Source organism: Malassezia globosa (genome assembly GCF_000181695.2).
Source record: "Malassezia globosa CBS 7966 chromosome Unknown mgl_sf_1.1, whole genome shotgun sequence".
NCBI lineage: Eukaryota > Fungi > Basidiomycota > Malasseziomycetes > Malasseziales > Malasseziaceae > Malassezia > Malassezia globosa.
In genome coordinates this window covers 924,545-940,706 of record NW_001849874.1, presented here as the reverse complement: position 1 = coordinate 940,706, position 16,162 = coordinate 924,545, and the positions used below count along the sequence as shown (strand labels likewise).

Genomic DNA, 16,162 nt, shown 5'->3' with positions numbered 1-16,162 from the left:
TTGCGCCATGGATTCCGCACGTTGGCAACACTGGATGCACCATGCGTTGCAGTGTTTGTGTCTGCTGTTCCTAATCGTGCTATGCGTCAAAAATTAGTGTAACAAGCGCGCCACGCGAAGTTTATGCGGAGTATTGTCGTATGGGACTCCACCAGAAAACCCTTTCTCCACACAGTAGGGCTTGAGCCGTGCGGCAGGGACTGGGAAATCTTGGCTCTTTGTGGTCCCACGCTTCGAGTCCAGGAAAAAAAAATGTTGCTGCTAATACATACAATAGCCTAGCACTATACTCACGAAACTACGAGCATTTTAGTCAAATCTCGATGCACCCGGCCTAAATTGTCGATTCCAAGTACGAGTCAAGTGGTTCGCCCAATGCCTCTTCAATGTGCACGCGCAATTGCAAAGCAGCGGCAGACGTGCGTGGGTCAGAATCATCCAGCAACTCGGACAAAGCTGCGACAGTTTCGGGCACAAAAGTCAGGAGTGCCATCCCATGCCCAGCCCATAGTGATGCACACACAGACAAGGCCCGCACGCGGCTTGTCACGTCGTTCGTGCTGGCGGCCGACATCAAGCTTGTGTTGAGTGTACGCAGGAATTCATCTTCTGGCACAGCCTTCGCCAAGGCCAAGAGTGTCGCAGGGACCAATACATCTCCATCCGTGTCTTGATCGGTTTCATGTTGCAATGCTGCGACGAGAGGCGGTACGAACTGCTTTGCACGCGCTGCATTCCAGAACAAGCCCTCGTCTGACTCGGCGCACAGTCGCACACTGCGGGCGACTTGGTGCCAGAGCGCTGTGGCCGTTATCGTGTCTCGTGATAGCGTCTGCTGCAAGATCTCCAACGCATTGTCGACAAGAACCGCATAGAACGGCGCCATCATGGCATGAAGATGCTCAAAGAGCGAGTTGACAAGCGTGTATAGCGTGAGGGCACGAGCTTGAACACCGGGGGCATCTTGGTCGAGTAAGTCGACAAGCGCCCAGTCGTAGGTGCGCAAGAACAGGGGACGGAATTGTGTCTCACTAAGTTTCAACGCAAGTGTCACAAACACTTCCACCGAACGCAACACAGACGGCAAGACAGCTTCTCCCTTTCTTGGCGCTTGCTCGGCAGGCGCCGTCTTGTGGTGGCGTTGCTCGTCCATGGCCTGCAGAACGAAGCGATAAACGGCCTTGTAGTGGGTGGCAATCGCGCTCTTGTCCATGTTTCGCACGGCCAGCTGCAGCAAGTGCAAGATCGCCGTACGTGACACGTCAGTGTCTCGCCATGCAGAAGCCAAAGCCTCTAGCACTGTTGCCGCTGGCATGCGTTTGACGACGGCGTCCTGAACCTTGCGCTTGGCATTACGCGTTTGCGCGCTGCTATCTTTGTGCTGTTGCAGAATGGGATGACACAGAAGACGCACCACCCGCTCGACGTAAGCGTGCATGAATTGGGCGAGTGTCTTGAACAAAGCAGTGAGCATCGAAAGACCTGCACTACACAAGTCATCGTCGCGATCGCGAGCACCGTCTGCACGACTCAGGGAGCTCGCCGACTCTACAGCTTGGCATGCGTACGGCACAAGCCTCGATAGGTGCGAGAGCGCACGTACTCCCACACGAACGACCATGTCTGACAACGCACGCAGCAAGATAGGCTGAGCCTCATGGGCAAGGAGCTGTGGCATGAGGGCTGCGACATGTGCATGCTCGGCCGGCACACAGTGCATGATACTTGTGTGCAGTGCACCGAGAGCATCCATACTAAGCTGGGACGACGCATGCGACTCAAAGATGGCCATCAGCGCTTGATGCACGGCGTCCAATGTCTCTGCCTGAGCTGTGCGCTCCTCTGTCGTTAGAGGCGCATGTGACTGCAGAAGAGCCAAGCCTGCTTTTTGCAACTGCACGGAGCTCAAACTCGACGGGATGTGGCCACGCACGCCTGGCGCCTCATGTTGACCGCGCAGCAGGACGAGCACGAGTGTGAGGAACGTGGGCGTCGGTAGCATCTGGAAGACAGGCGTGCGTGCCTTATCGAGCGCATTCTGAATCACCTCGTCTGGTGGTGCAAGGCACAGCGTATGCCAAGCATACTGCTGTAGTTGATCGGCACACTGCTCCGCTTCACGTGGATCGACATTGTACATCGCATCCTGTAGGAAGAGCAGGAGCGCATGCACTTGATGCAAGGTTGACAGGTGCTCATCTGAGTACTCACGCCGAGGCACGGGGGCCAAAAACACGTCGTCCGATCCATGGAGCAAGCGCATGACTTCCGCCCAAATCTGATTTAGCGCATGCACTCGTACGGGGAATGACTCGGCGCGCATAAGACCTAGCGGCAGCTGCATAAGTGCACTGCTGTTGCTTGGTGCCTTGGACACGCGGTGTGCCACACGGTCGGCAAGCAACATGCACACAGGCGCCAGGAAGTCATCAGCACCGAGCACATCGACAAGGAGACGGAAAAACACATGCCGGCGATGCCGCGGGATGTGCGTGGACGCATCGCTGAAAATGCGTAGTAGGCTGCGGGTCTCGCACCACAGCGCCAGTCGCGCATCCTTGTCGTTGATCACCTGCGGCCGCACTGCATTCACAAACGCCGGCATGATGCTCCGCAGCGTTTGCTCCACCACGGAAAGAGTGAATCGGTCATCGCGCTGCAGTACGTTCAGGCCGACAAACGTAAAGATCGGCATGATATTGTGGAGGACGAGCTCGGCGTCAAGACGCGCAAATCGTGCAAGAAGCAGGATGGCGTGGTTGATACTCTGTGTGTTTGTCGACACTTTGATCGCGCTCACGATCGTGTCAGCGCGTACAACCTGGGCAACATCCGTGGGCAATTCCGTCACATGGTCAAAGAGGTTGCACAGGCTCTGCATCGCAAGCTGCAGCAAATACTCGGCATTGAATAGGTGTGTCGAGCTCAGTGAAATGGCCGTGCGCACCACATCGAAGAGCGCTGCCACCAGAGCCGCCTCCATGCCGAGCGTGCGGCTCTGTATACTCTCCAGCACAGTAATAAGCACAATCGCCGTCTTCTGCACATGTTCATCAAGCGATGTCGAGGACGAGGAAGATCGAGCTCGCTTGCTAGATGGCTCGTCATCGTCTGTGGCAAGCGAGTCGCACAGCGTGCGCAGCACAGACACAAGCACAGCATCTGAGAGTGGGAATGACCGAAGCACCGCACCTGCATTTGGCACACTTGCGACATGAGGGTCGGCGAGCGTCTCCGCCATGGTCAGATACACCTTCTGCTTGTCGTCCGTGCGCAATGCGACGAACAGACCATGCTGCAGCGCATCCAGAGACACCTGCTGGAGCCCCGAAGGAGCATCGCTGCGCAGCGACCGAAGAAAGAGTGAGAACGCATGCGTCTTGCGGTCTTCCAACACAGGCACGGCACTTGCATCGTACGTTTCATACAGCAGTTGCAAGTAGGTTGGATTCATCGGCTTTTGTGCATCGACAGCCTCAGCCACTAGAGGCAGTGCCGTCGAAAGCTTGCATGGTGCGTGCACATCGCGTACCATGCCAAACAAAGCCATACGCATACTCAGATCCGGCAAGCACAATGCGTGACTCATGAGATAGCACAACACCTTCGTGCGGAACAAGACCTCTTTCTTGCCACTTCCACGGAGAATGGATGTATGTGTAGTTGCCAGGAATGACGCGTCATTGACGAACGCACCTGCCTCTTTTGCTAAGAGGGACGTGTACTTCGCATACGTCGGCGTATCGAGATACTGCAGCGGTGCACTGTGCACACCATACACTTGCTCGAAACCGTATACTTCGCGGTCATCCTTGCCACACGCCGCATTCCATGCATCGAGCGCGCCGAGCAACTGAGCAGCTGCATTACGGAGTACAGGCACACTGTCCTGAAGCACGACAAGCAGGCTGGGCAGGAGCGTCTGCAGATCAAGTGCACGCTTCTTCGATGAGGCTGCACGAGCCAGCAGTGTCGCATGCCGCATCGCCATCAAGCGCACAGAAACAGAGCTGGGGGGCACTAGCGATCCTTCTTCCAGCGCACAGGCTAGCGATGCCAGAGAAAGCGACTGCCTAGGCAGCGACCGCTGTCCATGTCCACCAGGAGTCGTCCACAAACCGGCCAACAAAGCAAATGTGCTCAAATCGAGGCGTTCAAACAACACAGGCACGAGCTTAACCGAGGCGGTAAGACCAACACCTGGTGCGTGTAGTGTCTGGTACATATGAAGAATCAGCTGGGCCAGCGGCTTTGTACGCTGCTGGATGTCCATAAACAACGACGCATCCATGGATGACGTTGGGAAGTGCTGCAAGACGGTGTGCATGAGCTGCACACCTAACAGCCGTACGCTGCGTCGCGAGAGTTTGTCCAAGACCTGTTGCATGATAGCTTCGTCCGCTTTGTCGCCCATGACCACATCGTCTAACTGACCAGCGAGTAGTTGTTGCGTGTGCACGATCGAGGTCGCCTGATAGGCCAGTGTTACCCACACACGAGGTGGCAGGGCGCGCGCCAACAGCTGGCCTATGACCAGGAGAGCCAACGCACCACCCGGCGATATAGGCGATCGAATGACAGCATTGCACAGAAAGTCTGCTTCATCCAAAAACGTTGGCTCATCGCAAGTCGCTAGGTGCCTTACCAAAGCGTCTGAGAGTGCAAGGGTCCAAGTGAGAGGAGAAGCCTCCTTCGAGGCCGACATGCGTGCCGCAGTGGTACTTGCTATCTGAGCCATTGGCTCTTTCACATGCTCCAAACATGATACGAAACCGCCAATGAGACGGCGATAACGTCGAGCACTCGTATCGCTATCGCCGTCTCCGCAACGGAGAAGCTGGGACCACAGCAGCTCACGCCACACACGCTGGCTGAGTGCAGGCGCACGAGGAGCAAGTGTCTCTGTGACAAATTTCAAGTGCAAATCCCGTTCGTGAGCAGAGATCGACTCATCATGTAGGCGAGTGGTGATGGTATCGAGCAGGCACGACGGCCCAATGGCATCCACAAGTATGGCTGCGTGTCGGTACAAGACGTCCACAAGGCCACGAGCAAAGCCAGTCTCGGCGGCATCACGGACAAGCGAATCATTGCCACAAACATGCCCACGACCCACAGCCTGCAAAAGATGGTCTAGGGCCAGCTCTTGTGCATGCGCGTCAGCACTCTGCACGCCCAACCAGAGCGCGGTATCTTGCGAGTCTGACGCCGTCGGGACCTTGCCGGTCGCTTGCATGTGCAGCACAGCTTGGATGACTTGCCAGGCACGTGCCTCGTCAGAATTACGTGCCACTGACAACGCCTCATCCAAGATGCTTGGGTGACGCTCGCGTAGGCGAGCAAGAAGGGCAATTCGTGCATCCCAAGCATCGTCATGTGGTGCTAGCATCAGACTCACACACGTACGCAGCGACAGCACTCGTGGTAATGCATCATCATCTAGCACTGACTCCAGCATCGAGCGCGCTGGTGCGAATGAAACATCTGAGGCCAGAGAGCCGAGCAACTGCGATATGAATGGTTCAATGTCGTGCGTGCGAAGTGCGCGAGCGATTTGTGCGCCAAATTCAGGGAGCTGCACAAGCGCTCGCACAGTCGATTCCGACAATAAGCGGTGGGATTCTTCCACACCACGACCCGTAGCAACATAACTCAGCGGATCGTCGACGTCATCGGGACTCGCACACATAGAAATGCACGCTGCCACTATGGCCCTAGCCACAGCAGGCTTTGCTGATGATGCGGCCAGCTGCGACACCGCATCAATCAGGCCCCGCACAGCCTTCGCACTCAGAGGGAATGCGACACTCAGCGTGCACAACACCATAAGTGCACCGACCACAGCCTCCTCGTCAAACGTGCCATCCAATAAGAGCAGAACCTCAGGGACAAGAACTGTCAAAATAGCCTGTGCATCTGCTCGGTGACGTCTCTTGTTTGCACGGCGGTGTAGCAAGCAGAATTGAACGAGCGTAGATGTCCAGAACGGAATGTGCGCTCGCCGCACAGACACATGGACTGGCGCTTGGTTAGAAGCTATCCATCGGAGCACATCCAGGTTACTTCCAAGAGCTTGTACTAGCAGAGATGTTGGGAGTGAAGACTGTGCCTTTTTGACAGGCACGAGAAATTGCCATTCCGCGTACTTCTCGATGGGAATCACTTGGAGCATACGGGCAAATTGCGGTGTGTGATGGTACGGCATAAATGCGCGCAGTAGCTCGCGCGAGGTATACTCGTGGATCCGGAATCGCCTGATAAGCCACTCCAAGCATTTAGCCGCACTCCGCGAAAGAAGCACAGGTCCCAGCAGATACAGCAGCTCTCGCACAGCCTCATCAATCTCATCATTGTCCTGCTTCGGCAGTGTAGTACGATCTGTATGAATGCTGCGTTCTCCAAAAAGCAGATCCCCATGTGGCCAGGAAGCAAGCACGGCGTCTTCATCCAGAAGCTGTTCCCAGCCAGTCACGCCTAGAGCATGGACGGTAAGATGGTCCTGCTCGGCCGCTGCACGTGGCGTAAACAAGTACGAGTCTCTTGCTGTTAACGCGCTGGAGCTAGCGAGACGCGCTGCATTGTGCGAGCGGATCCCAGCTAGCTGCGAGGCCAGCGAGCTCGACATGACGTATGACTCTTCGCCCGGAAATACGCCTGATCTGTTGGTAAGAGCTACTTCTTAGAACAATTTTGATTTTTTTTTTCAGTGCATTACATAACTGAGTAAAAAAAATGTAGGTGTCCATCCACGTGGCCTGATTGATGCCTGGCAGACCTTGTCCATTTCAGAGTATGAGGGAATACATGCACTTCGGCTCTTGTTCGTACAAAGATAGGTAGCCGCCACCCATAGAGCCATCGAAACTGATGAGACACGTACGCGGAACTTGACATGCTCCCCTACTTCCCCTTTGCCTTCTTAGACGAGCTTGAAAGAATCAAATACAGCACTACATTGATACAAAAACCAACCGCGTGAAGGCTAGCCATCATTCTTACTTACCACGCAATAGACGATTTTGATAGATCCATCAATATAGGTAGGGCCGCTGAACAGAACTGGCCGAGAATCACTCTATGGTTTGAATCCTGCATAACAATTATTGATCCTATCTATTAAATGTCGGATACCTCGTCAGACCGAGAGATCATGGCATTATGACCAAATCGACGTTGGAACGATGTCAAATCGCGCGTGAGCTGATCAACTAGTTGCATGCTTAAAGGAAGCTCTGAAATGTGGTCATCCCTTTGTTCGGGAGTCGATGTCGATGTCGACGATGACAGTCCCACAGAGGCAAGAAACCCGACGCGTTTCTCACGCTCTACGGCCTCAAGCTGAATACGCGTCACATACTCACCAGTCGTCCGAACACGTTTCCGCATCTCACCCATGGTCATGCGTTTTTGCGGGAAACGGATTCTTATAGCTGGATCAACGGCCGTCACATACTGGAACGGCTCGGGCATCCCTTTTTTCGGCGCACATGGAAGCTGTGGCCGCTCTGCATCAGTGTCGTCGTCGGCACTTGGTGGTAATAGATACGCCAGATGCGCAAGATGCTCTGGGAGTGTATTGTTTTGTGCGGTTCCACGACCGGCGTTTTCTTGTGATGGAGTGCCAGATCGACTAGCATTCTCCGCACGAGTAGCAGCACGTCGTCCTTCTCTTGTACGAGATGGCACTGCACTCAGGGGCATTTGCGAATTTGTAGCGGATGAGGTTGATGAAGTGGATGCCGACGATGACGCGCCATTTGTAGAAGACGATGTCGAGCCGTTCGCGCGATTTGGGCTCATGCCTCTTGCAGATGAGACGCCGGCCGTTGCTCCGTTGGTTCCCCATGGCCCAGATGCTGCTGTTGCCGGTCCAGCCGGTTCAGTTGATACGATCGCTGCAGATCCCTTTGCAGACTCTACATCGGTGGCCGAGGCCGCCTCTTGTCTGTTCCGGTAGGTATATTGGTTCGGGTGTTTCGGCTTGATGTCTGCATCGCGAGACGCCACCCCACCGCGCTCCTTACGAGTTCGCTCCGTTCCAACAGGCTCGCGCTTCGCCTCGTCCGACCGACGATCCTTTCTCGGAGACTCAGGAAGTTGTTGCATACGGCGGCGCTTCGACAGCTCGGACGGGTGGCTATTCGCGGACAATGACTCAGACGTCTCTTCGCTTTGCTCCATGTGGCGCTTCCGTTTTCGTGAGTCTTCCGACTCATCATCCATGCCGACCGCCTCGTCACGTAAGAGCTCTGGCGGAATGGGCTCCCACCCATCTTCGCCAAAATCACGACTATTCATGGTACGCCTTTTCGGTGTAGTGCGCCATTCTGGCGAAGAGCGACCTATTGCTCCAGATCGTCGCTCCCGCGCAGGCACAGCATCTCCGCGTAACCGAGCTGCATTGTCCAGAGCCATCGCCCGAATCGCGTCGCGCGCTTCACGGAGCTCTTGTGCCGACTCTTTGGAAAACACGTGCCGCCCCCCACCGCGCGATGCGCCACGCTTCACAATCTTGTTCGATGAAAGAAATCCAAGGGAGCGGAGCAAATCAATGTGGTTTTCCGGTCGGCATTGTTCGCAATAGTAGACGTCGGGACAATCTTCTTCCGTGTGCATGCCCATGCACGCACAATGTTGCCACGATTTGCACGTTTCACATTGAATCATAAGCCCCAGATTCTCGTCCGTGCTTCCACACACACACCGCGTCACTCCCTCATCACCGCCATCATGACTATCCATCTGACCCGCAGATGCCAGTTCTTCGTCTCTAACGACATCCATATCTTCTTGCGCGCGTTCTTCATCCTTATGTGCTGGCTGTTCAGACACTTCTTGTGCGTTTGTGCGACGTGACCTTCGCATAGGTGCTCGCTCTGACTCTCGGTCCGCGACCTCTGGCTTGATGTCCTTTTCCTTCTCGGTATCGTCTGCGTCGTGAGTGTCCACATGTTCAGATGAGGTATGTCCAGACGCTGCTTGTATCGTAGTAGGTTCTCCTGTAGCAGCCATTCTTGCCAGCGGTCGACTACAGACTCGAAGAAGGGGTACTGTCAGAGTATGTGATAAGATGGGTCTCACAAACTGTCAACGAATGAGCCTCAAAACGAATGCTGGGTGAAGGCGCCTTGTTCAGAAAGCTCAAAACTACGTTGATCCGCACAAATTGCTAACAAAACCTGCTGCAAAAGCTTGCCCGAGGTATACACCCAGTTTCTCTGTCTCAAACGGATCGTGTAGCTTGTAGGGGGAATGAGCAACCTCAGGCAAGCCTAGTGTAATGTCTTGTCTGTGCCCATCTGCGCGTCCAGGGCAAAATGTAGCCATATATTCGGCCGAGAAAGAACGATCTGGTCCGTGCGCATCATGGGACCTCGCCAACGGCATCGAGGGCATGATGAAACCCGCTCAGACGGGAGACTCATGCCTCAATACTTTGTGTTGACAAGCTCTGCATGTATAACGTGCTCCATATTATCAGACTCATTCCCGTGCAAATTTGCACACATCAGGCAAGCACCGGGCTAGGATAGCCAAGTCACCCGCCACGACGAAGCGGCAATTTTTTTTTTTTTGACCCGGCAGCTTTCTTTCGGATGCAATGCAAACTCCTGCCTACGAGGATGGGTCGTACGGCTTACACATCCTATGCCGCATAGGCAATGTAGGCTGCCCTGAATCAGGTCATAGATATTCGGCCGAACCTAGAGTATTCCTCAGTCAGATTAGGTGTGACACGCAATTACCAGGCCTCATCTTGTACCCCAATTCGATTGATTCAATCTAGCCCCTGTCGCATCGGCCAGCCGCGCCCGGTAAAAAAAGCGATCTGAATTTGTCGCAAGGCATGCAAAACATACCGGGAGAAATCCTCCAGCATATATTTTGGTACCTGGACTTGCGTACACTCGTATCAGCCTCTTCAGTATGCAAACGTACGTACGAATGATGCCAGCTGTGCGTCGAAATGGCCCAACATCGCGTAGGTGCTAGGAACAACGACGCCGCGTGCCTCCCTTTCCTCCCCATCATCTGACCATATCCTCTAATGACTCAGAATGGCATGATGTGTCAATTTATGAACCTATATGGCGCCAAAAGGCACTAGAAAATGGATTCTGCTTGCATGAGGATGACATAGCTGCCGTCCAACATCGACAAAAGTATGACCTGACACAATCGTGTGCGTCTAGATACTATGATGATGTGACGTCATTTTATGATTTATGTCGGAAACGCTGGGCCTTGGACAGTTGTTGGGGCCGATACAGTGCGTGCAATACAGCGAGCACGAGCCGTCGGACTCTCGAACTGTTTCCTTCCCGCAAGTACTTCCGCCCAGCGCTAGAAAATGAAGACGTATGGCGTCTCAAGCTGGACCCTGTCGGGAATTATTTTATTGTAACAGGGCGGCATGGTGGGATTCGTACCATCGACATTGATACAGGCGAGCTTTTATGGTCGATCCCATCTACGGAAACACGTGATTGCCCTCATCTCGAATGCCAAGACGGCTGGATGATCTTTGATCAGCAAGCATGGGGGCGCTTGGAGGTGTGGCAAAGCGAGCGCCTTACTTCCAGAGAAGGTGAGCCACCACGGCGCGGCGCATATCGAAGGTGCGTACTTGATGCTTGACGGTGGCACCTTGTCCACAGCCCACTTTCGTACTCGCTCATACTTACATGTATGCAGACACATGCTAATCCAATCGGATCACCCAACAATTGCTTTCCGCCTTGTGTATCCGACGTTGCTCTGTGCTACGAACGATGGACTCTTGCAAGAGTTTGATCTTCCGAGCCGGACGTTGGTCCAAGCTACAAGCTTGGAGGGCACAGTCAACGATGGCGGAAACGTCAATTATATCGACATGGACGATCATTTCTGGTTCGTTGTGGGCGACGGCCACTGCGCCATCAGCGTCATTGACCGCCGAACACATCATGTCGTATGGACGATCAACAAGCATCTTCGTCTATACGGTGCCCCAACATGCTATGTCCCTGAGCTGCTTCCATACCCGACAGTACCACGATTTCAGCAACGGCGACTTTATCCTATGCCCGCTCCTGCCCTGCTGCAACCTCCGCATGAGCACATGCCGAATGTGATTGGTGTTCAGTCTGATCGATGGCTGGCTGTGCATCCTGACAAAGACACCGATACCCTTGTCGTGCTGGCCTACGATGCGATCTTGCTCTTGATTGGATATCAAGCGCATTTGCTTCATGATGCGACACCAAAGCTTGTGTATTATTCTTTCCCGCCTCTGCCGCTCGTGTCGGAGCGCCTCAACCAAGCGAGTGTCCGTTGGGCTATGGGCAAGAACTGGTGTGAGGAACTTTCCGCTGACATGCCTCCTCAGCTCACCGTTCACAATGGCCGCGCCGTAGTGGTGCACGGTATCGTCACTATGCTGGATCTGCGTGTTCCGTCGTCACTTGCTTTCCGTCGAGACAAGCCGAGCTTTGACTCGCACAACGAGCCTCCATCCTTTTCGGTGTTCCAGTGGTCGGATGTGCCGGTGGAAGGCGAAATCAATCCATTTGTCAATTGCAGCTGTGTACAAATGGATCAGTCAGGCATCTACTGCGTGGCTCGACAGTGTCTCGACATGGAGCTTGACGTCGACCACACACGTCTCTCCGACGAGTATCAGGAGACGTGCAACGCCAAAGACGCAAGTATGGTCACGGCGTTCCGCTTTGATTCAGCATCGAAACCGGCTTTCCGCTACATCTCCAGACGCGTTGTTGAGGAAGCTTTGGATTCGTTGATTGACGAGCTCTCGCACGTGCCGGATCCTGAGAATGATGACCGCTGGGTCCCGTTTCTTGTGGATGGAGAGCGCCTGCATGCCGTGGATCAAGACGTGGTAGACTCTGAGAATGCCGAGGCTCTTGACATGGAGGCCGTCGACAGCGAATCTGGTGAGGCAAGCTCCCAACCCGATCCCAGCGTGGACATGGAGCTCATCGAGGCTGTCCGGGCTGAGGCTGATCGACTTGAAACACTTCGTGACCGCGAGGAAGATGAACAAACAAGGCATGTGTATGCATTGCATGCGAGTGCCCTTCGTGAGCATGCACAGCTGATCGGAGGAGATCACGACAGTGACTCGCCAGCCGAATAGAGTCAGCGAGTCTTGATATGCATGCTTGTGGGACTCGCACTTGAACATGTCTTGGCTGATGTGCAGCTACCGTTGGTTTTTAGCTAAGGCTTGGGCTTGAGATGCGTACAGACATTGTTAATTCCATGCCATGTCGCCTGCACCACAGCTCATCCCTGTCGCTTGATCGAAGTACACGATCTTGCGCGAATCTCGAGACCAGCCAGACTTCATGGGGACTGGGTGCTTGGACGAAAGCCATAGGGCCGTACGCTCCTGCGATAGACTGCTGATTCAAATGGGCCCGCAGTTCGTCGCTCCTTGCTTCAGCTTGATAACGTCAACTGCGCCCATACAGCCGCATGCAGCATGTGGATGCTCCCTGTCGAAGCGCTCTCACGAACATGGAGCATAGCTGTATGTATATGGGATCCTAGCTCCATACAGACTCGGCACTCAGTATCGGGCAGACTCGCCGTTCGCTCCTTCATTCAATGCAGAGGATGAGTGACTTTGCGCGCCATGGAAATAAATGATACCGCCATAGGAAGAATGCGACAGCAAACAACATTGTCGTTGGTTTATGCAGGCCGATGACGGGCGCTTCTGTGAGCCATGAGTGAAACATCAACAATATCGAATGACTCGGTCTCTATACATGTTCTTTCATCTTTACGAGAGGCTGTAGGTGGTGCTTTCAGAGGGACAGTGCGGGTGAGTCGCCATGCATGACGGCATATACAGTGCGTCTATTAGTGGACGAGAACTTTGCTGCATGCAAATGTGCGGCATCCCGTTCGTGGTGCATATTCCCAAGCATGCTAGCTTTCGTCTTCGTCTTCATCCGGCAGCATAGCCGCCATCTTGAGCGCAGCGGCTTCGTTCCCATAATGTTGGTGTCGTTTCTCGGAGAAGGCAGAATGTCGTGCACGTTCATCTTCCAACTCCTCATTGATCTTGTTGAGATCAATTGGTGCCTGCATGGGTGCAGCGTCAGACGTCGGCATAGGCCGGACGGCATGGACCAGTTCCTCTGTGCGCTGTGCACTGCGAGCGTTGGCTAGCGTGTTGGCATGAGTCGCATCTGCATGGTCCGTGCTGGAAGACACCGCGGGCATGGGATGCGAGGCACCCATCGATGTGGCTGAGACGGGTGGGGCGCGATCGTCCAAATCAAAGGCTGTGTGTGTGGGAGGGGGATGCGTGTGAGTGACTTTCCCTGGTACGTGTACACATACTTTCTTCGTCCATGGGCGGCGCCGACGTTGTATGGACGAATGGTGTCTTGGGCTCGTCAATTTTCATTCGCTCAGCCGTGTTATCGCGCTCGTCTTGGTTTTCCTGCAGGTTGTGCTCATCCCATTGTAGACTAGCGTTAGACACTGCAGGGCGCGGATCCTCTGCGCCGATACGCACTGATTTTCACTCGCGCCTCCTGGCTTGCCGGCATTTTTGAGAATGCCCCGTGGCTTGGGCGCCGTGGCGGTCGGCACTGGCTCACGAAGTTGTGTCATGGCTCGCGCAAACACAAACTCCTTCACTCAAAAGGAGCACTCGCTCGTCGCAGTAGCACAAATGACGACGTCACTTTTTGTGTATTGCAACACCCACGGATGCGGTATTTTTCCAAAAACTCAGCGTTGGGGAATTACACACACCGCACCGTGCGTGCGAGTCAAGTAAGGAAGGGAGTAGAAAGGGGTGGTGGGGTGGGGTACTTGGTCCCATCCGTCCGAACTCCACACATCCGTGCGTCCGTTGGCCCATGGGGGAGCGAACCGATTCCACCGGTTGGCTGGCTCCTTGGCCTGCTGGTTTCCAAGTGCGAAGGGGGTTTATTCTTTGTAGCTATGCGTGCATCTAGTTAGGACGACGTCTGCAATGACGACTGCGCTTGTTCGGCGAGAGCTGCATCGACGGCTGCCTGCATGTCCTGCTTCAGTGAAAGCAGCGACTGCACAGCCGCGTCAATCTCGCCCTGTGGTGTGTTGGGGCTGGATTTTAGCGTGCGGACCTTGTCACCTTGTGTCTTGACGCGTGCATCAAGGTCTAGCACTGCAGGCGTCTGTGGAAGTGACGCAGCCTTCTCTTTCTCAGCGGCTTTGCGCGCCTTCGCGGCCTGCTTCTTGCTCATCGCGGGCTTCTCGTCCGCAGCCGAGCTGTCGCCGCCAAACTTGGCTTTCCACGCGGCTGCCTGCTTCTCGTCAATGTTCTTGAACAGGTGTGCAGCCTTGCCGACCATGTGGCCAGGCAACAGATCCAGTGCAAATGCTTGCTCCTTCGGCAAGGCACGCGGCGGGGCATTCAACTGCTCCAGCATTTGATCGCTCGTCAGTGGCATGAACGGGTGTACCAGGGCGGTGAGCACCCAGATCAGGTTGGTCGCAAGCAAGATGACAGCGTCGCACTTGGCTCGCTGCTCGGCGAAAAGCGTGTTATCGAGACCGGCCTCCGTCAGCAGCAGGTTCCCACGCGCCGACAGCTCCATCATCGTGTTCAGACCTGCACGAAGCTTGCCGACGTCCATAAAGTCAACATACTTGGCCAGGATGGCATTCACGTCAGCGACAAACTTGGCCACAAGATCGCCCCACACTGTACCATCGCCCGTGGTCGACAGAGGACCGTCTGTGCCAAGACGCAGGCCTTGGGGTGCTTCTGGAAGGCGGCCTTCGTACTTTTTCATGAACGTCAAAATACGATTCACAAAGTTGCCGAGGTTCTTCAACAGCTCCGAGTTGTTCCGCGTCACAAAGTCATGCCACACAAACTGGCTGTCTGACGACTCCGGGCGTGTCGACAGCAGATAGTAGCGCCACACGCTGGGCGAAACGCCGATGTCCTTCGCACGGTCGCCAAACACACCAATATTGCGCGACTTGGAAAACTTGCCGCCCTCGTACTGTAGATACTCGGCTGTGTTGATGTGATACAGCATTGTCCACGGATCTTTCGTGCCGATCAAGCACGATGGGAATATGACCGTGTGGAAGCGGACATTGTCCTTGCCCATGAACTGGTACAGGCGCACATGTTCTGGATTCTTCCACCACTTTTCCCATTCGCTTGTGTAGTTCGCTGTGATGCTTGGGTATCCGATCGGAGCGTCGAACCAAACATACAGCACCTTGTCCTCATACCCTTGCAGTGGCACGGGGACCCCCCACTTTAGGTCACGACTCACCGAGAATGGACGCAGACCTTCCTTGAACCAGGACTCAGTGATGAATGTTCCATTCGACGACCATTTGCCTTTCTTTGACATCTCCGAAGCCCATGCCTCTGTCTGTGGCTGAAGCGCATCGATGCGAAGGAACATGTGCTTGGAGTCGCGCTCCTGTGGCGTTCCCTTGCACAGCTTGCATTTGGGCTCCTTGAGCTCAACAGCATCGAGAAGCTGGCCACACTTGTCGCACTGATCGCCACGTGCATCATCATAGTCGCACTTAGGGCAGATTCCATTCACGTACCGGTCCGCAAGAAACCTCTCACACGATGCACAGTACAGCTGCCGCATCACACGCTCCTCAAAGTACCCGTTTTCGTACAGCTTCCGGAACACGTCCTGAGCAATCTCGGTCTGGCGGGGTGTCGTTGTGCGGCCGAAGTAGTCAAAGCCAATTTGGAACCACTCGTATACTTGCGCATGCAGTGCATGGTACTTGTCACACAAAGCCTGTGGCGAGACGCCATCTTCCAGTGCCTTGGTCTCCGTGGCTGTACCGTACTCGTCGGTACCACAAATGTACAGTGTGTTTTTGTTTTGTGTCCGCGCATAACGGGCAAACACATCGGCTGAGAGTGTCGAGCCGATAATGTTGCCGAGATGCGGCACGTTGTTGACGTACGGAAGAGCCGACGTCACAAGTACATTTTCTTCGTCATCCTGCGGCAAGATCGTTGCTGGATGTTTGTCCGATGTCACTTTCATCAGCACACGATCATTCAATTCGCGCACATGCCCTTCAATGGGCGCAGGTACACGCGGAAACGGCGACGCCATCAAGCAAGCAGTGCCTTGTGCTAGAATGCGTTCGCCGAGCTATT

At 54.6% G+C, this 16,162-nt stretch overlaps 5 protein-coding genes across 5 annotated transcripts; 1 reads left to right on the top strand and 4 right to left on the bottom strand.

The window, feature by feature from the left end:
• Positions 1-334: 334 nt before the first annotated feature.
• Positions 335-6,625, bottom strand: MGL_0425 (uncharacterized protein; the record flags this gene model as incomplete). The annotated part of the gene is made up of 1 exon (XM_001732598.1): positions 335-6,625. One exon carries the CDS (start codon positions 6,623-6,625, stop codon positions 335-337), a length of 6,291 nt encoding a protein of 2,096 aa, XP_001732650.1.
• A 491-nt stretch (positions 6,626-7,116) lies between these two features.
• On the bottom strand, positions 7,117-9,012 carry MGL_0424 (uncharacterized protein; the record flags this gene model as incomplete). Its single annotated transcript, XM_001732597.1, has 1 exon — positions 7,117-9,012. One exon carries the CDS (start codon positions 9,010-9,012, stop codon positions 7,117-7,119), a length of 1,896 nt encoding a protein of 631 aa, XP_001732649.1.
• A 1,687-nt stretch (positions 9,013-10,699) lies between these two features.
• Positions 10,700-12,136, top strand: MGL_0423 (uncharacterized protein; the record flags this gene model as incomplete). Its single annotated transcript, XM_001732596.1, has 1 exon — positions 10,700-12,136. One exon carries the CDS (start codon positions 10,700-10,702, stop codon positions 12,134-12,136), a length of 1,437 nt encoding a protein of 478 aa, XP_001732648.1.
• Positions 12,137-12,936: 800 nt separating this feature from the next.
• Positions 12,937-13,251, bottom strand: MGL_0422 (uncharacterized protein; the record flags this gene model as incomplete). Its single annotated transcript, XM_001732595.1, has 1 exon — positions 12,937-13,251. The coding sequence occupies one exon, from the start codon at positions 13,249-13,251 to the stop codon at positions 12,937-12,939; it is 315 nt and encodes a 104-aa protein (XP_001732647.1).
• Positions 13,252-13,979: 728 nt separating this feature from the next.
• On the bottom strand, positions 13,980-16,118 carry MGL_0421 (uncharacterized protein; the record flags this gene model as incomplete). The annotated part of the gene is made up of 1 exon (XM_001732594.1): positions 13,980-16,118. One exon carries the CDS (start codon positions 16,116-16,118, stop codon positions 13,980-13,982), a length of 2,139 nt encoding a protein of 712 aa, XP_001732646.1.
• Positions 16,119-16,162: the final 44 nt, after the last annotated feature.